Genomic DNA, 20,828 nt, shown 5'->3' with positions numbered 1-20,828 from the left:
GAGTAACTATTTTAATTTTTGTGTAGTGTCTCTCTCAACAACGTCCAGTTAAAAACAAATGTGATCCTATGGCAAAGTTGTCTTCATTATGTATTTTATCTCTGTACATTTCACTAAATGTTGTCAATAAAGGATATACATGTATGAAGAACTGCTATGCATTGTCAGCCGTTGTTGTTTAAAACAAGGCATTGCAATTTGTGTTCATTTATTAGATGTTAATAGTAACATTCAAACCTAAAATGGTGTAAAAAGAATTTTGAAAAGTGTATCTATCATTTTTTGTTTTTTGCAAAATAAGTTATGACACTTTAATTGCACCACTGCAGTTTGAAACAAATTTTTATATATATATACTTGGGTCTTTTTAATTGAGGCACTAATCGTCTCTGCAGAATTGATGTACATAGTTATAAATCTAGGTTTAAATCAAAATTGACTTTGATGAAAAGTTATTTTTTACTGCATAGCCAATTAAAATAAAAGTATTACAATGGCATCTGAACCAACATTCATTCACTCATTTTGTTGTCTGTCAATAATAAACCCTTTTTTCAGATTATGCATCTTGGCCTGTAGGTGTTTTATTTTGAAATAAATTTCTTGAAAGCCACCAGCATGCAAGACATGATCTTCATAATAGTGGGGAGTTTTTAAAGGAACACGTTGCCTTGGATCGGACGAGTTGGTCAAAACAAAAGCGTTTGTAACCGTTTTTTATATAATGCATATGGTTGGAAAGATGTTTTAAAAGTAGAATACAATGATCCACACACGTTTGCTTCGAAATTGCGTGGTTTTCCTTCTACTGTGCGAACTAACACGGTCGGCCATTTATGGGAGTCAAAATTTTGACCCCCATAAATGGCCGACGTGCTAGTCGACGAGGTAAATGGAAAACCACGCAATTTCGAGGCATGTTTGTGTGGATCTTTGTATTCTACTTTTACAACATCTTTCTACCCATATGCATTTTATAAAAAACGGTTACAAACGCTTTTCAAAGACCAACTCGACCGATCCAAGGCAACGTGTTCCTTTAATAACACGAGTTGAGTCAGAAACTGCGAGGCCATACTTGATTTTTTCTTCAAGAGAAAATCAAAGCATAGCGCTCTTTTGAAAAATGTGAATAAATATTTCTATGTGTTCATTTCAAGTTAAAATCACTCTTGAAAAAAAGATCAGAGGTTCATTTCAGCCACAACTGAATCGCTACGACTGTTGCTATGATTAGTGATATGATAGGTAGTTTATCACATTATGATGCGGAAATCTAGCCAAAGCCGTTACTGTAGCCACCAATTCGGAAATGTCCCCAAAATGCCATTTATTTACAACATCCACTTCAATGCTACCAGTGCTACCACCCAACCATCCCCACTCGGATCTGGCCGACTGGCATTTTTGTCACGTCCATTAAGTATAAATACCGCCCTCTGTTGACTAGAAATAAGTTAACCCACTGCCCAATGAATATTCGTTTAAATAAACGTCATATCCTTTTAATGTATTATTTTATCATAGGTAAGTAAAGGCCTTCAAATTTGCATGGCTTAACCTGCTAGGGATAAAAATTACTTAGGTAAAAAGTAATGGGCCGAAAGGAGTTACGTCACAAATGCACGTATGACGTCACAAAATAAAAATAATAATATTGCTGGCAACAAACTGTCTTTAACGCAAGATGGCGTCGTGCGTAGTGTGGTGGATTTGTGCCTTCTCTCCAAATAAGTAACAAATGTAGGGTTAATTCTGCTATCAATGAGGAATATTTCTTCAACTTTAAGGAGAACAATTTCTTCATCTTCTAGACATGCAATCTGTGTTAGTGTACGGGAGGCAGTTTGCCCGCTGCGTCATGGGTTATGTCCCATACGACGCCTCAGTTCACGCCGAGGGTCGGCGGCGGATGAGACTTGTGACAGCCTCGTGCGGCTACTCCAAAGACTCGGCAACGAACAACAATAGAGCTGGTCAAGTATTCAAAAAAGACATTTTCGGCGACGATGCTTGCTTTGTTTCAAAGTACAAGAACTATGATGTTTTAGGTAAGACATTCTGGGAAAATGAATGCTGGCAAACATGCCGCTATCTTTCTAATTCTTGTTATAAAAAAATAGGCCTATTTATTGATAATTGTCACCTTTTTTAACAAAAATTTGTTTAGGAAAGTTTTACTTTTGTTTAGCTTGGTAATGGGTTGTCAGTGGTTGCACACTTGAACTTGCAGGTTGGTTAGTTTAACTTTAAGGTCAATCGGTCAGTTATTTTTACTGACTATTTATTTACTTAGTTTCCATAATATAGTAATTTCTCCTAGAACTATTTCGGTTTCGTCCGCTATCGTCTTCCGTAACCTCATACTGGGGTTACATCTCTCACGACAAAAGCAATAGACCCTTTACAGATAGGCCGGAATTGAAGTGGTGATTACGATGCATTCTGGGAGAGTTTACGAGTAAGCTATGCATGTTTTATGCGTGACGAACATCCCAAAACATCGCATCCTATCCCAGAATGCATTGTTTTTCCTATCTGTAAAAAAGGGGTCTATGATGGTTCAATCATGGATCAATGAATTTTGTAATCGCAAATCGCTCTTTTTTTCTCTTTTTTTCTCGCCAAAATTAGGCTCTATGTGTCCTTTGATATCTCATTGTCCGAGGGGATGACAGAAAATCCACTCCGCAATCTAAAAAATTGTTAAAAATGATAAATTCTTACCGTAATTCAGTCCCCAACTACCCTGTTTTACCATTGCACTACAAATGCCGATTGTCCCCGACCGTGCGCGTATTTTTTTCCCAGGACAAACGTGGAGAATTATCTGCACACGTTCGTCCTGGAAAGAAAAAATACCCAATCTGCGCTTTGTGTACAAAACATATGGACACGCGTCTGGGAACCACTCTTCATAGTTCCCAGACGTGAGATAATTTTGATCTATCAATATAATCCATGCCTACATTTATGTATGCTGTGTCATAAAACTACTAGATTTAACGGTAGTGTTAATCTATGGTTTATAGTAGGCATAGTATTACTACTAGGCACATGTATGGCTTTTAAAACCAAGATAAACACTAAAGTTTAAAACATTTTGAATATTTCTAGTCCAGTAAAATTTCTGATATGTTCAAGACCTGTGTCTAGTTATGAAAATTTAAGCCCCGTTTATGTTTACCTGTGCATCAGTGAGTCTGATCAGACCTACTTTATGAACTTCTGACATAGACGTAAACACTTCTTGGCTAGTAATGAAGAGACAGCTGTTATCTCTGTGCGTCATGGATGTGGCAAATTAATTGAAACAAGTTTGCCAATTTTAGCACAGTTGGAGAAGTTTTGCACAAGTTACAATTGCAGACAAGAGGGTCATTCAATCCACTCTACTTCCTACAGGAGATCATTAAAGTGACACTTTGTTTTCCTTTCTTCATCCCCCAAATTTACTTCACTCTGCGTTCTCCCTATACAGTGGTCCGCTGGCCCAAACGCCAGTTAAAACATTTGAGGACCAGTCAGAACTCTCTCTCAATGGTCCACTTGGCTAGTTCAGTTTTGAAAAGCAAACCCTATGTATTTCATTTGAAAGATTAATAGTGACAAAGCTGGTCCTGCTGGCCACTCACTAATAAAAGTTAAGGGCAAATACTGCATTGTTTGTAAATCATTCAGAACTTCCCCTGCAGTTTGAGGTATGAAATTTCATCTTTGAGAGGGGCCATTTCCTTTTTTTTTCAACCCCCATATTTAACTCTCTTTCTGCATTCTCCCAAATGCCTGTTAAATCACATGGGGACCCTAATCGTTGGGCAAGTTCAGTGTTAAAGCGCTTCCCTATTTCTTTTGAGAGAGTGAAAAAGCTTAGCTGACACTACATGTAGTAAAATGTTTTTTTTTTGTATAGCTTCTGGTCCTGCATTGTATGTAAATCATTCAGAACTTCCCCTGCAGTTTGAGGTATAAAATTTCATCTTAGAGAGGGGGGCATTTTCTGTGAAGTTGTCCTCTGGTCTTTTTAGTTGGTAGTACGTACAGAGGCAGTTTGCAACAGATAATGATTGTTATATTTTTCATTCCAGACAGTATTGCACTAGAGGAATCACAAATCACAAAAAAAACTTCCTTCCTCACAATTTTGGTGTTGACCTACACATGTGTGTACATGTACACAATCAGATTAAATTTGTGTTGCACTGCTGGAAAACTAATTTTCAGATTGAATCAGAGCATGCAAGGCTGCAGTGCACTTAGTGCAGTTTTATGCATCTTGAATTCTGTACTGGCAGCACTCTAATCATAGAGTACTCTATGCTCTAATCAATATCACCCTGCCTGAGTGATAGCTTTCCAACTATGGCAAGAATCTGCTGTGAAAATGTCAGCGAGGGTTATTTACTTAGAACAGGATTGGAATAGGGAAAGTCATTTGAATGTGCGATACATCTATGCCATTTTAATGGCAGATGCTGTCATGCTAACACTTCAATTGCGCACTGGTACAAATGTACACAGTATATACAAATATAACATGGTTTGAGGGTGACTAGTCGATATTAGCTCCCCGAGGTATTGGAAGTTGACACACTAGTTCCTGAGGCGAAGCTGAGGGAACTAGTGTGTCAACTTCCAATACCGAGGGGAGCTCATCGACAAGTCTCCCGAAATAGCCCATGTTATATTTGTTTTACTATAGGGCCTACTTCATACATATTCAGTTACCAGAACATGAGTTTTGAGCAAGAGAAAATGATTACTGTGAAACTAATGCACATGATGATAAGTTTGTTCATGTGTTGGATGTCGCTTAGAGAGCGCTGTTCGTGTGTGTATACAAAACGGTGCCATGCAACGATCAATAGCGCCTGGGGAACTATTACTTGTCATGCGCATTTACCACTAGCGTGAATACTCACATGCGCGCTTGGTAGTTAGCAAAATTAACACCTGGCACGTGATGATGAATGGACCAATGAGAACTCGACTCTCTGTCATGAATATGTAATGAGGTATAGTAATATCCTATAGGTTCTGGGTTCTTATTCTAGCACTTCATCACACCTCTGAAAAAGCTCATGAACTTTTGTTCCAAATGATGCAACCTTTTCCGGCAAACTTACATCGACGTATCAACAACTTTTTGGGGATGTGAGACCAGTGTCATGTTGCGTTCAGCATGTATCTCTTCTTTTTATTGCTTTGCATATTTTTTTGTGTGGGGGGGGCATACATGTAAGACAAAAGTTTGGGGCTCAAATGACTGGAAACTGAACCTTTGAACAAAAGCACTCAGCCTCTGTGTGAAAGTGTAATCAATGTAAGATTTGAGCGCAAAAAGTGCACAGCCAGTATTGATACAAATGGTGTACATATGTTATCTTGCACACATGTAATAACAGTTTCAATAGCAGATGTAGATATCACACACTTGATATCTCGTAAATGTAGGTCAGTTACATGTAAATGTAGGTCAGTTACATGTAAATGGTAGAGCCAAAGGTGTCACTTGTTTATATTAGCACTCCCCAGGGGTTCCATGGTTTTATTATACCATGGAGGTAGGATTGATTATACTGTGTTTATACTGGGTCCCAAGCTCAATATTCTTCCTAAAGGAGAAGGTACACAGGCCTGGAATTACATGGATGCTATGGAGGCCATGGTTTCTGTTGCCCCTGGTCTTGACCTTGGTGCCCCTTCATAAGTTTCCAGACTTTGGTTTACCGTACAAGTGGACACTCCCTTTGCCAAATGAAAATGGATTATTGCCGATGAATAATTGGCTAGGATAGAACAAAACCTACATTTTATTCTAAAAATGAATACTGTCTGAATGAGTGTTTTGAAAGTCTCTTTAAACTTTAAGATTTGGTTTCAGGGACATTGTGCTTTTTTTTTTGCGGGACCATTTGAGAGGTTTCTCAAAATCAAATTTCCAATTTGTAGCCTCTAATGCGCGTGGAAAAATCGAGCAAAATTGAGATTAAATACGTCCGACGTGCTTGAGCTCTGTATGTACGACGTCCGTGTGTTGCATTGTTATGACTGAGACGCCTAGTTTCCGGATCATATTCATTCGTGTGCGTTGTAGTCTTGGTGCTAGACGTTCTCGTTTTCCTTTCACACACAGCGCGGCCAACTCACCGACAGCGCCCGCATCGCCCGTAACAAGAAACGTCTTGCACCAAGCCTAACCGGTTATAAACAGAGTCCAGCTGGTCATTATCAACCGATTGAACGCCCCCACTTGACGCGCTCTCCACCAATAGGAATATTGAAACTGTCTGAGCTATTTATGAATACCCAATAACCTTTTTTCAAAGGATCATTTTATGCTACACATGTAACTATAAAAGGGTGGTTATAGGCCCTACATGTACATGAAACCTAAATAACAATTTAGGAAACAATCCCCTTTCAAATGATTGTGGTTTTGGAGAGAGGATGCAAAAACATTTCAATCTGAGAAATATTTCCGCATGAAAAGTTTCTCAGATTGTGTGTTCCAATTCGATTTATTCTTGCTGCGTGGACTTGACTGCTCATGAATTTCGACGGTATCTGAAGAACGCTACCACCTTTTGAATTAAAATGTTCACAGGTTAGAATATATTCTATTGATAGTGATAGGAATAAAATAATTGAATGGTTTCAATCAACGCAGTAAGATTTTTTTTGCAAATGACACACACAGAAACTTATCACATTTGTGCATAATTTGTTTAAAGGCATTGGACACTATTGGTAATTACTCAAAATAATTATTAGCATAAAACCTTTCTTGGTGACGAGTAATGGGGAGAGGTTGACGGTATAAAACATTGTTAGAAACGGCTCCCTCTGAAGTGCCATAGTTTTCGAGAAAGAAGTAATTTTCCACGAATTTGATTTCGAGACCTCAAGTTTAGAACTTGAGGTCTCGAAATCAACCATCTAAACGCACACAACTTCGTGTGACAAGGGTATGTTTTTCTTTCATTATTATCTTGCAAGTTTGATGACCGATTGAGCTCAAATTTTCACAGGTTTGTTATTGTATGCACATGTTGAGATGTACCAACTGTGAAGGCTAGTCTTTGACAATTACCAATAGTGTCCACTGCCTTTAAGTACATGTACATGTGTACCATGTTTACCAGGTCATGCTGGATTTGCCTCTCTCTCCAGTGGTCTGTGTAGTGTAATTATAGCCACTCGGGTTAGTTTCAGCCCCCATGGCATTGCAATGGGATTAGTCTGATTGATTAAAAGCGTCCAGACTTTGAGCTGAAAAGACTGTGGGATGCGTTTACAATTGCAAACCTAAATTGAAATAATGTTAATATATTATAGTCAGGTAGTCAGCTTACTCCTTGAACTTTGTTGTTGAAATGGCACAGCAAGATTCTCCAGGTAAAGGGGCACTTATTAATATGTAAAATGTATTGAAACTTTAGAAAAAAGGAAACCTTGATAATAAACCACACCAACAGCAGGATTCTCCACAGGATTTGTTCTTTTTTAAACTGGGGTGTATTCTAGACTGTACGCAATAGCTTGTTCAAGGCTGAATTTAAACTTTTAAGTTTCTTTGGAATGTTTTCTAGTTGGTGATTATTCTGGTTTTAAAAGCCTGCCGTACTGTAAATCCTTGAGTAATGGTAAATTACAAAATTTCAGAGCAATGGGATGGACAGTGGGCATTGCACTGATGACTCTAATCATGCTGGATGACAAAGTTCTGCCAAACTTAAGTATCATTAGGCCGATGTATTTTTGTTGTACAATGCAAGTTTTACAATGCATTTTACAATTACATGTATGTCAAGGCAGGGTATTGATTGATAATTGTCAAATACCAGTATCCTACATTATAGCTGTGCTTACCAAGTTACCGCCATACACTGTATGCCAAACCTGTGAAAATATGGGCTCAATTTGTTATCAAGGTATGGTTTTGAATGTCGTTTTCGCAACATGGAACACAAAGACTGTTTATCAGTCATTTAAAGGTCACTCAGTATACTGGAGTTTGTGTATTTTTATCTCACAACAGTATGTGCCTTAACATGTTTACACACCATTGATATCATTGAAGGCAGAGATAGAGTGAGATTAGAAGAGAGTTTATAAATACTTAAAGGAGAAAGGTTAATATTTGTATGAGTTTCACCTTTCAAGTAGGACCTACATTTAGAGGTGTACTTTAAACACACAGTGCTTCAGAATTTGCACCCCACAACTTGTGTTGATTTTTTGTTTGTCAAATCATCCCACGACAAACCTCTCAGATAATATCCTGTTTTTTTTGTTCAGCTTTTTGAGTGATCAACATTGGAGATTCCTGCTTTGTAGGCTTATGGGTACATGTAGCTCAGTGATGCTGGACTGAAATCAAAATTCCCCACTTTGAACTGGACATTGTACCTAAACATGAACTGATTTTTACAATCAGTGAAGTTAAAAGGTTCTTTGAAGTTAATGATTGCTCACATGTTAGTATAATGGTTCATACAAAAACCCTTTTAAATACAGCAGAGGCTATGTATTGTAATCAGCATTCTCTGTTAACACTAACAGTTGGTTTGCTGGCCAAATGTTAGTTTAAACAGTAGTCAATAATGCTCTCCTTGAAGTGATCTGGCTGGACAGTTCAGTGTTGAAAAGCCCTCCTACGTATATAATATGAAAATATGGGCAAGAGAAAACACTGGACGGACTAGTGAAATGACTTGTAAGATAAATGATGTCCAGTACAACTGGTTCCACTGGCTGGTCATTAAAAAAGGGAAAACACTGGAGTGAGCACTGGTACACATTCTGTAACCTTACGTTGAAAACACCAATAACGTTTCTTAATATGTTTATGTAAAAGTCATCCGATAACAGTTCCTAGTGAAGAACCTGAAAGATAATAAGGTTAAAAAAATATGAACGTTGAAGTTATACTGCAAACCCAAATCAAAACTGATCCACCACCAAGCATCCTCACATGTTTAGTGACTTCAGCCATCCAGCGATTGTGCACTTGTTGACTTCTAAAAAATGCAGTCTCATCATAACTACATTGTATCCACAAGTTTTTTTTTTTTTCAAGGTAGGAAATTTCTCAAAATAGTTTGTTTTTTTTGTTAAAAAAATAGCCGCTTTAACTGGTCAGTTTCACTCTCATTGGATACATCCTGATTCCAAATGGACCCCAAGAACAACAGGGAAGTAGGTAATTTGTCAGAACCACTTAGAGTTGTCCATCTCCAAGGATGCACCTTGACTCAGTGTGAGACTATATATTACATGTAAAAGGATTTTTGGATCCTGGGAGCCAATATCATCGAGCTATACAGTTGAAACTACCTGTATGTTGGCGATATGACCCTAATTGCCATTAAATTAAATTGGCATTGCTAAAAGGGCCCAGGGGTCCGGTTATATTGGCACACGAATTCATCAGTAACTATGGAAATCCCTTACCCAGTGGGAATTGGAATATTGCTTAGTAGTCTTTGCCACAAATGTTTGAACTTGAAAATAAGCATCCAGCCAAAAGAGTGGACTCCAACCCCATAGTTTATTTCTTTTTATGATGGGTTAAGTAACAGAAATTGGAAGAAATATTGGGTGCTCTACTGCTCCAGAACTTTTTTATCAATACTGTATGTTTACATATTTTCATGGACTTTTAAACTCTCAAATAGGATTGAAACCAGGATTTTCAGTTAAAGGAACATTACAGAATTGGTTTCGTTTTGCTAGCAAAAAAGTTGCTGGCAGTGTAAGCACTTTATGTAATCCACCATTACATAAACTGACAAACCTGTAGTAGTTCGAGATCGATCGGCCATCTGGGTCACAGAGTTCAGTGTAAAACGGATTACAAATTTTGCATTGCATCGATGCCAAAACAAAAATGAATAAAATGCTCACTGAGCGATAAACTCAAAACGTGAAATTAGATTATTTATTTCTCATCAAATATGACATTTCAGACAGATATATTTCAAGGGATGTTTTCTACTATCATCATCATTAGACTGTGTAATGTGTAAATTTTATGTAAATCTGTGATCTTCACCATTTTTTGTTTCTTACCAATTCTGTAACGTTCCTTTAAAGGGAAGGTACACATTTGGTACATTGTAGTTATTCAAAACAAGTAGTAGCTTAAAAACTGACTTGGTAACGAGTATTGGAGAGCTGTTGATAGTATAAAACATTGTGGGAAACGACTCCCTCTGAAGTAACCTAGTTTTTGAGAAAAGAGGTAATTTCTGACTAAAATAATAAAAGACTTCCAAGCTAGAAGTCTTTTATTCCTATCTGAAAGCACACAAATTTGTCCAACAAGGGTGTTTTTTCTTTCATAATTTTCTCGCAACCTAGGCATGCTAGGTGACCAATTGAGCCCAAATTTTCACAGGCTTGTGTTTTTATGAATGAAGTGAGAACACTGGTCTTTGACAATTACCAAACGTGTACAGCGCCTTTAAACTGTAGTGCATAATACGCAGGCAAAAATAATGTAGGCTCTTGAGCTTCTACACTGCATCGCACGTATGAACATTGATTGAAAATGGAACCTGGATTTTATATACTGTACTTGAATCAGAGAGTAGGGTTTTCAGACAATAAAAAGTAATCCATGTTTACAATGTCTTGAATATGACAGGCCTAGAATGTCATCTTTGAGAGGGTAAAACACGTTCCTGTTGAGCTTATAAATTAGTACGTCAACAAGTACTTGTACGTGTTTAGTGTACTAACTATGGTACAATTTGTTGATTTTCTACTCTAAACTGGATGGCTTTGTTGTTGGTTACCAGGGGTGGATTTCACAAAGAGTTAGGACTAGTCTTATCTCGAGTTAGGACCAGTTACTGGTCCTAACTTAGGACTATCCATGCAATTTGTATATCTCCTAGGACTAGTTAGTCCTAAGTTAGGACTAGTCCTAAGTTAGGACTAGTCCTAAGTTAGGACTAGTCCTAACTCTTTGTGAAATCGACCCCAGGGCAGTTTATTGAGTATGCCCATGGTATGCCAGTACACAACAAGTGTGGATGAACTTGATGGAGTGAACCGTGACCCCAAGAGACCAAACAGTGTATTGTAAAACCACAGTCAATAGTATAGCAGCCTATTCCTTGGAGGTTTATTTATTTGCTTTTTCCACTTCGAGCGTAATTTTCTATCCACGCCTCATTTGATTACATGTCATTATGCACCAAGCTTTGTGTCCTTAAGTAATTCTCGCATTATTGATTTCCAATACACCAGCTGAATTGTGCTTACAAGATTGGTTATCAGGATGCGCTATCAATCAATATCTCTACACTATGCACAATGAATACTCTGGCCTTGGCATGGCATGTATGAACTTTGTTGTTGCCCTTAACCCTATCATTTTGAGCTTAATCACCAAAGACTGATCTATTAACCATCCTTCATCCTGTAGCACCACCATTTCCCTTTGCCTCTAAAAAAAATTATGGAAATTTATGAAATGAGATTACATACTTGTACAATATGTCTCATGCCCAATTTGATTGGGTATGTATTTGTAGTATGCCATGTAAATGTGCAGTATACAGTATAGTATACTGTACATGTTATACAAATGTACACATCAGTTATTAAAAGGAATACGTTGCCTTGGATCAGTCGAGTTGGTCTTTGAAAAGCGATCTGTATTCGTTTGTTATAAAATCGATATGGTTAGAAAGATGTAAAAGTAGAATACAATGATCTACACAAATATGCCTCGAAATTGCATGGTTTTCTTTTTACCTCGTCGACTAACGCGGTCGGCCATATATGGGAGTAAATTTTTGACTCCCATAAATGGCCGACCGTGTCATTGTAAAAATTTCTACTTTTAAAACATCTTTCTAATCATACAGTGTACATGTATGCATTTTATAACAAACGGTTTCAAAGGCTTTTTATAGACCAACTCGTCATTGTATTCTACTTTTAAAACATCTTTCTAATCATACAGTGTACATGCATTTTATAACAAACGGTTTCAAACGCTTTTTATAGACCAACTCGTCATTGTATTCTACTTTTAAAACATCTTTCTAATCATACAGTGTACATGCATTTTATAACAAACGGTTTCAAACGCTTTTTATAGACCAACTCGTCCGATCCAAGGCAACGTGCTCCTTTAATGCATACTACCAGCCAGGTTCGATATTATCCTACGTTATACATGTGCACCGACTTTGAAAGGGGAAACCCTGTTTCAGCCCCAGAGTACATATAGGTGGCAACATGCCCCTGGGGACAGTTATGGGTTGACATCCTAAATTATGAAACCAGTGTATACCCCTACAGTACCTTAAAGTGGCTGTCCGGGCTTGTGATATTAGGCAAAATCTCATAAAAATAAATAAATAATATGGCCGACCAGTCTGGTGCACCGGACTCAAGATCTGGTGGCTTAAACATTGTGTGGTGGGTTCATATGCTAGTCATGACACAAATCCTTGAGAGAGCGCCGCCATGTTAATTCGGAGGTGGTTGGTTCAAATCCCACTAGAGTAAAAATATGTTGTTCAACATATCCAAATCCGTAGAAATTTACCTATAGTCAGGTTTCCTTTAGTGGTGTATTTTTTTATCGCTTTTGATTTGGAGAAATAATTTCCTTGTCATTCTGGTTCTGTTCGTTTATGCAGGTGTCGCAGATGGCGTTGGAGGTTGGCGAGACTACGGCATCGATCCCTCCCAGTTCCCGGGTCAGCTCATGAAAGCCTGCGAGAGACTCGTTCGACTCGGCAACTTCAACGCACAATCTCCAGTAGCAATCATAGCAACTAGTTATAAAGAACTCTTAGAGAGCAAATCTCCATCTATAGGTAAATTGGCCTTGTTCATCACACTTGGATTGGAATGTGAGGCTTTGATAATCACATCCTCTATGGCTTTATCTGTACTATGCATCAGTGAGAATCACCGGAAGGTTTAAGCATCGATTCATACATGTACCTGGTTAAAGGCAAAGTATACCTTTGGTTTTTGGAACCGTTCGATTGTTTTAATCCTATAGTACATTGTAACATAAGGAAATTTCACGTTTTTGAGATTTCACCGGAAATCCAGAGTGTGTCCACGCAGAAAAATAATTTGTACAAGATACACAATCTGAGAACGTTACTGAGTGTCGGAAGTTTACATCTACAATGTAGCATGCCTTTTTGTGGGCTTACGGTTAGTAGCGCTATGAAATGGAAAAATCGCGCAGTAAGCCCCAAATCAGCCATTAAGCTGCTCTATGAATTTGGATTTAGACTGTAAAGCTGTATCCGATTTGGCGGCTATAATGACTGTGGTTATACATGTGTGTAGCGTGTTGCTAGTAGTAAGTCCTATACTTGACTTGGCAAACTAGCTTTAGTCGTAGCCGCGCATTCAGAAGCAGTCTAACACTACCCAAGCAACATGGCTGGTTCATTAGGCCAAGGGCTGTGAACAAACCAACAACTACATGAAAAGGAAATTGTACAGGTTTCATTTCCGTGGTTAAAGGAAGGAAACATGTCAATATTATGACAAATAAAGGAACTGACAACAAACTTATGAACATGTATGGTGCACATTTATAAAGTCATTTTCAGGTTACCTGCACGTTTCAAGAACGTTCACACACAAGACCTTTGGCAGTTTAGTAATGCACTTTTAATGATGTTTTAAAAAAAAATTATGCAATTCGCCAGACATACAAGGCCTGAAGGCCACTTCAAGATGTGGGCTACAATCTTTTGTTTCCAGAGGCCGCCACCTACTCCTAGGTTACCCCTTTTACAGTCCATACGAATGTAGGCTTGGGTATCATCAGTCCGAAGCCTGGCCGGTAGAGCAGAAAGCACTACCTCCCCAATTTTACGTAGCAAGTGTCACGACCAGGATTCGAACCCACACTCTGATCAAACACCAAAGCTTGAATCCGGTGCTCTTAACCGCTCGGCCATGACAGCTGCAGCTATACAGGATAAGTTTTTCCTGTAAAGCTGCTGCAGCCGTCAAAACATGTCAAGTGATAAACATTAATTTGGGTAAAGATCGCATCCGTAGATATCAGAAACAAACAAGATCACTGTTCTTGATATTTGTTGAACTCTGCGTGTTTTTTGTTTCAGCAGAATATGAACATTATTGGGGCAGGGGCTTGGTTTCACAAAATACTATCAGTAAGATTCAGATGAAGGTGAGTTGTCAGTATCACGATGGTGATTTGTGACATCACACTTTGCTTAGCGTTTCAGATTGCTTTGCAGTTATGTAGATCAATATTAAATCTTTGTGAAATCGGCCCATATTATTACTGTTCATCCAGTACAAGTACTACGTACAAGTCGACCATCCTAACTGCCTAAAGGGCAAATTCTACTTTTGGTGTGTAATTTTTTTAAGGGGCACCAAGGCAATGGCCATGGGGCATCGTGCCTACACATATGGTTGTTAAATCAGCATACAGTTAGGAAAGAAACTCCCATATTGAGATAGAAATTATTCAGTGTCTTTTAGCCTGATACAAGTGTTGACCATTCCATTACATGTGCATTGTAGCAAAACCCCAAATAGGGTTTTATAAGAAAATATAAATGACAATGTTCACAAGATGTCACTAGATTAAGGTGCCTTATAGAGGTTTATGAAGAAGGTTGTTTGCTGCCACATTATAGCTGTGCATTGTTTCATCAGCGTTTTACCTTTAGGATGCGGAATGATGCCAATGCTAGCCTAGTGAGTTTGTTCATCTCTACACAGATACCTCGGTATGATGGAAAGACTTGAACATGTAAATGAGACAGAGTGAGAGTGATTTTTTAATTACTCTTGCCTGTGAGGCAGATTGCATTAGTGATTGTGAAGTGGCACAGCATGGGCAAATCACAGTACATTATCTTGTGTCAATAGTTACACTGGCACCTAGTAATGCAGAATCACATATCTGTGTCCACCGAATTTATAGAGCGTAGTGATGGAGATGGTGTTATTAGAATTGTTCACACAGCGCCCCCCCCCCCCCCAGGAAACACCCAAGTTGCTATGTGTGACAAATTTTACGAGTGCTGATTGATTACTTCGCATCTCACGCTTGAGAGTTTTCTCAAGCTTTCACACGACACGACACCAAGTAATGAATTGACTAACATTCCATTGTGCAAATTACTTAGACCTTTTATTCCTTCTGCCCAAAGACGGCCATTCATAGAAAAATGCACACAATGTTTTTTAATTATTTTTTTTACAAATCACCAGCACAGTGCATGTGGTACAGGTCTACACTTCAATACAAATATAATTGTGCTTCAAATATACAAGAATCCAATTCTTTGTACATCCATATGGAGACTTTTTGTGTAACTGTAATATATGCACTCTTATGTAATATACTTTCATGTACGTACATGTACATTGAATGTTCAAGGTACACTGTATATTTCCATAGACATTTTACACAAAGATGGAAGGTACAACATGTACCAGATAATGGACTGTAGATTGCATCCACTGTAGACCTAACACATGTACACAGATAGTGTGTTTTTTGCTGTACATATTACAATGCTTCAAAGGACCATACTGTTGTCAGGTTGATTTGAGGATCAATGCAGGTTTCCTCAGGCTCACAAACTACAGTTAATACTCTTTTTCCCAAAATTAATATTCTTTATCCGCGATGCAAATTTAACATCTCTTATATCGTTGCGGTACCCGCTGCCAAAACATAGGATTGGAACTGCCTGTAGCAACCGGGCACCCTCGGTAGTCTAGTTGGTAAGACACTGCTCTAGAATTGCAAGGGTCGTGGGTTTGAATCCCACCTGAGTAACATGCCTGTGATATTTTTTCACAGGACTCGGGAAAGTACTGAGTATACAGTGTCACACATCGGTGTATGGGTAAAAACCAAAATTACCATTCTTTATCCCTGATGCAAATTTAACATCTCTTATACAGTGATTCAGTTCACTTTTGAGGTGCACCATTGGTTTCATTACAACAATAAACAATAAAACTAATCTAATTTTGCTACAAATTTAAATTAAATTTTACATTTTGAACTTTAAATTTACATTCATAAATACCTCAGAAAGTTTCGCTATTCCTATTGGTGGAGAGCGCGTCACGTGGGTTTGTACAAACCTTTTGTTTATGACCGGTAAAAAGTGTTAGTTCATGGGCGTGACACGCAACCTTGCACCTGTTCTTATAAGACAGTTTCTTCATTCCTATTGGTCAAGAGCAACAGCTGAAACAGTTGTGCCACATCACGCTATACGCGCAACGCGACAGCATTCCCATTTAAGGAGTTGTTTACCCGAAGGCGGCGGAGGGCTTTACCATTTCATAGCTGGAGGGGTGTTGTGTTGAAAGAAATTATTTAACAATTATATTTTTGCATTTATATTACTTTTTGACCAAAAAGTGATGATGTTTTTGACCGAAAAGGTATTTATGAATGGGAATCAAAGTGTGTTGAATCGGTTTTCAACTAGTGGTTTAAACCCGCCGAATCCTGGTTCTTGATAATTTACCTCGACTGCGTCATGGTAAAATTATCAAGAACCAGGCTGCGTTGGGATTAAACCACTAGTTGAAAACCTCTTCAGCACACATTGATTCCCTTATTTACTGAGGATACATGTATACTGTACAGCTGCCAACTTTTCAGGTTTTGTTGAACAAATTTGATAATCTCTCGATATCTGGTTATTGAGAGGTTTTCCTAATTATTTTGAATGTACATCTGTACCTAGTTCTTAATCTCCCTAATTATTGTACATAATTGATTGCAAGATCTGCAGGTACATACATGTGCACTGTGGGGTCGCTCAAGTTTTATACTATGAACATTATCTTATTATAGCAACAATGTTACCCAGTGCAATTTCACACCCGACTGCCATTTCAAAGTACTTAGAATTTATAGACAGCCAAGCAGGAAGCGATCTTTAGATTATGAGCCCCATTTATACATCGCCTACATGCCTTGTATTAGGCCAAATAAAAAATAATACCAGTTGATCGTCCGGATTTGTCAAAAAAGAGGAGGATGAGGGCCTTACTATTTACTATTTACTATTTTTTTTTCAAGATGGCCGCTAAGTGTTTCAAATCAAACATGCCACCAATTCTTCAGTTTGAACCCATTGCAAACTTATTTTATACCTACTTGTTGCATGAGGACCTGTGTTAACACTATTACTGAATTACTATTAGTATAACAGGGTCGGATTTGTAAAAAGATTTGCTGGTAGGCATTCACTTCACATGTTCAAGAGCATCACGTTAGATTCAGAAAAAGCTCCTAGGCCAGTCATTTTGAAAAGATGGAGTAAAAAAAATAAAAAAAATAAATAAAAAAATAACAAATAGTAAAAAAAAAGGATGCGGCCCCAAAAAAGGATGCAAGCGGGGACGATCAACTTGTTTTTTTTTTTATTGGGCCTTGGGGTTTACAAGGTGATGCAGTGCAATCTGCAGCCAACCTTGCTAGAAACACTGCGGCAAGCTCTTCTTAACAATAAATCTTTTTGAGTGCATTACACAACTTAGTGGATCTATGGGGTCGTTCACACGCCGTACTAAAGTTGGTCTAAGTCCACTTAGACCGGTTCGGGTTCAACTTTTGTGCGTGTGAACGCAAATAAAGTTAGACCGGATCGGGTTTAAACCCCAAAACTTTAACCGTCCAGCGAGGCGGTCTAAGTCTAAACCGGTTCGGGTTTATCTTTTAACACTGCGTGTGGACAGAATGACATCCGGTTTTAACTCACAACGGACGACCCATTGTGTGGTTCAATGCACACGCCCGAAACCCGGAGTGCTTTTATACGGTTTCTGTTGCCTCTGATGCTGAAAAGCACCGAGTATATATATTACTTTCTTGCCGCTTACCGAGTTGGCGAAACTCTCTCGATCAGTGTATGCAGTTTAACAAAGGCACACGCCCATGATTTATTAAATTCTGAAACAAAATTATATTTTCCAAGCTTTTGTTGTTGAGTGTCCTACAATAAATTGAAACTGTTTTTTATGCGTATACTACGAGCGCAGCGAAGAAGCATATTTTGTATTGCTTCTCACATGTACAGCGCTGCCATCCCATAGTGATCACTCTCTGATATCCCATAGTTATCCATGACCGATCCCGTGGATGTGCCTTTCTATTGCCGTCACCGTTACTAGCAATCTAGGAGAATGAACTGCAGTGGGCGCGAGGCTGTGTGTAGGGGAAATTCCCTACGCCAGCAATATCACCACGTTGTTGGGAAGTTGGGAAAATACTGCAAAGTACATGTCGTAACTTGCACGTGTGTAGTTGTGTTTATGAACGAATCGGAATAAAAATCGCGGCACCAGCTTTTGAGAGATCGCAACTTCCAATCGATTGAAGTACAAACTAAAAGTATTTATTAAATCGGAAACAGTGGTATAAAACAAAACACAAAAATGAAACGTGTTCTGTTTCATGGAATATGGACAATATTTTGGTGAGTTTTCTCGGCGGTTTGTATCAATATTTTGTTTGTTTAAAAAAATAATTTCGAGTCGTGTTCATGTTTGTTTTAAGTGCCCATATCCTCCCAACGGTAAAACTGTTACCGCGTTCGATTGAGCCATTTGTATCCAATAATTATGCCCTGTCTGATCATCCAGGGCATGGGACACTCAGTATCTCGGCATACTCAGTGCGTGAATCTGATGAATAAAACCGGATGTTAGAGCAACGGGGTCGCGTCTACTTTGACCTCTTAAAACCGAAGATAAACCGGATCGGGTTTAACTCTGTGCTGTCTGAACGCAATGGGTTTTTATTTTTACGACCACCCCCCGCTGCTCGTAAAAGTTAGACCGGTTCGGGTCTAAGTTAGTACGCTGTCTGAACATACCCTATGGCTTAATGTCCCATGAAGGTCAATACAATTGTGGTGAAGTGTCTTGCTCAAAGACACAAGTGCCTTGACATGCTTTAACTTAATAAGTGAACAGAATCCACACACCAGAACTTGAGTTCATGCAATAAATGACCGCTGAGCCGTGACACTCTACTCTATCCAATGTAGTTCCTGACTTTCATAAAAGGCAAATTTCTCAGGAAATTTTCTGGAAAGTTGGCCCTATGCGGCGTGTTGTGGCTGAGCGATTAAGAGCACCTGACACAAGCTCTGTTGTTTTTGATCAGGAGAGTTCCAGGTTACACTAAGTAGCACACTTTATACCATGCAGACCCCATTTACACTTATCTCTAAGCAAAGAGGTTCTTCTGGGGACAAGTGTTCTGTCACTGGCTGCTGACTGGGGACAAGTGTTCTGTCTCTGGCTGCTGACTGGGGACAAGGGTTCTGTCACTGGCTGCTGACTGGGGACAAGTGTTCTGTCACTGGCTGCTGACTGGGGACAAGTGTTCTGTCTCTGGCTGCTGACTGGGGGCAAGGGTTCTGTCTCTGGCTGCTGACTGGGGACAAGTGTTCTGTCACTGGCTGCTGACTGGGGACAAGTGTTCTGTCACTGGCTGCTGACTGGGGGCAAGGGTTCTGTCTCTGGCTGCTGACTGGGGACAAGTGTTCTGTCACTGGCTGCTGACTGGGGACAAGTGTTCTGTCACTGGCTGCTGACTGGGGACAAGTGTTCTGTCACTGGCTGCTGACTGGGGACAAGTGTTCTGTCACTGGCTGCTGACTGGGAACAAGGGTTCTGTCTCTGGCTGCTGACTGGGGACAAGTGTTCTGTCACTGGCTGCTGACTGGGGGCAAGGGTTCTGTCTCTGGCTGCTGACTGGGGACAAGTGTTCTGTCACTGGCTGCTGACTGGGGACAAGTGTTCTGTCACTGGCTGCTGACTGGGGACAAGTGTTCTGTCTCTGGCTGCTGACTGGGGACAAGGGTTCTGTCTTTGGCTGCTGACTGGGGACAAGTGTTCTGTCACTGGCTGCTGACTGGGGACAAGTGTTCTGTCACTGGCTGCTGACTGGGGACAAGTGTTCTGTCACTGGCTGCTGACTGGGGACAAGGGTTCTGTCTCTGGCTGCTGACTGGGGACAAGTGTTCTGTCACTGGCTGCTGACTGGGGACAAGTGTTCTGTCTCTGGCTGCTGACTGGGGACAAGTGTTCTGTCTCTGGTTGCTGACTGGGGACAAGTGTTCTGTCTCTGGCTGCTGACTGGGGACAAGTGTTACATGTATGTCACTGGCTGCTGAATGCGCCGCAGCACCTTATACCCCGTATGTAAGCTTTCACGAGTCACAAGGTGAAACATAAATTGGTCCCATATTTTATAATAAAAATTCTGTACCTTATTGATAGATACACTACATAGTAAGACTGTGTTTTATTTTTTAAATTTCCTTGGGAAATTTTTGGAAAGGATTTTCCTTGCAATTGGCTACCCTTGTTTTAAAAAGATCAATACAGCTTCAAGGCATAAGTGCGCATTTTTCTTTTGAAATTAACCACAAATCTACAATAGTCATTGGGTTACAGTGGAGTTGTCATTTACCCCAGGCATGTCCTGAGGTTGAATATCATATAGGAGTCGATTTCTAGTAGTGTTAAAGGAACACGTTGCCTTGGATCGGACTAGTTGGTCTATAAAAAGCGTTTGTAACCGTTTGTTATTAAATGCATATGATTGGAAAGATGTTTTAAAAGTAGAATAGAATGATCCACACAAATTTGCCTCGAAATTGCGAGGTTGTCCTTTTACTTTGCGAACTAACACGGTCGGCCATTTATGGGAGTCAAAAATTTGACTCCCATAAATGGCCGACCGTGTTAATCGACGAGGTAAAAGGAAAACCGTGCAATTTCGTGGCATGTTTGTGTGAATC

At 39.3% G+C, this 20,828-nt stretch overlaps 1 protein-coding gene across 1 annotated transcript in view; it reads left to right on the top strand.

The window, feature by feature from the left end:
- Nucleotides 1-1,688: 1,688 nt before the first annotated feature.
- Nucleotides 1,689-20,828, top strand: part of LOC139938469 (protein phosphatase PTC7 homolog) — a 34,202-nt gene continuing 15,062 nt past the window's right edge. Inside the window, exons 1-2 of the mRNA XM_071934015.1 lie at nt 1,689-2,051; nt 12,666-12,845. Of these exons, the coding sequence (XP_071790116.1) occupies nt 1,817-2,051; nt 12,666-12,845 (415 nt within the window). The 5' untranslated portion in view covers nt 1,689-1,816. The remainder of the gene's footprint in view (nt 2,052-12,665; nt 12,846-20,828) is intronic.

The sequence above is a fragment of the Asterias amurensis genome, chromosome 6, assembly GCF_032118995.1.
Source record: "Asterias amurensis chromosome 6, ASM3211899v1".
NCBI classification, from domain to species: Eukaryota; Metazoa; Echinodermata; class Asteroidea; order Forcipulatida; family Asteriidae; genus Asterias; species Asterias amurensis.
The sequence above is the reverse complement of the archived record's forward strand: the minus strand, read 5'-3'. Positions and strand labels throughout refer to the sequence as shown.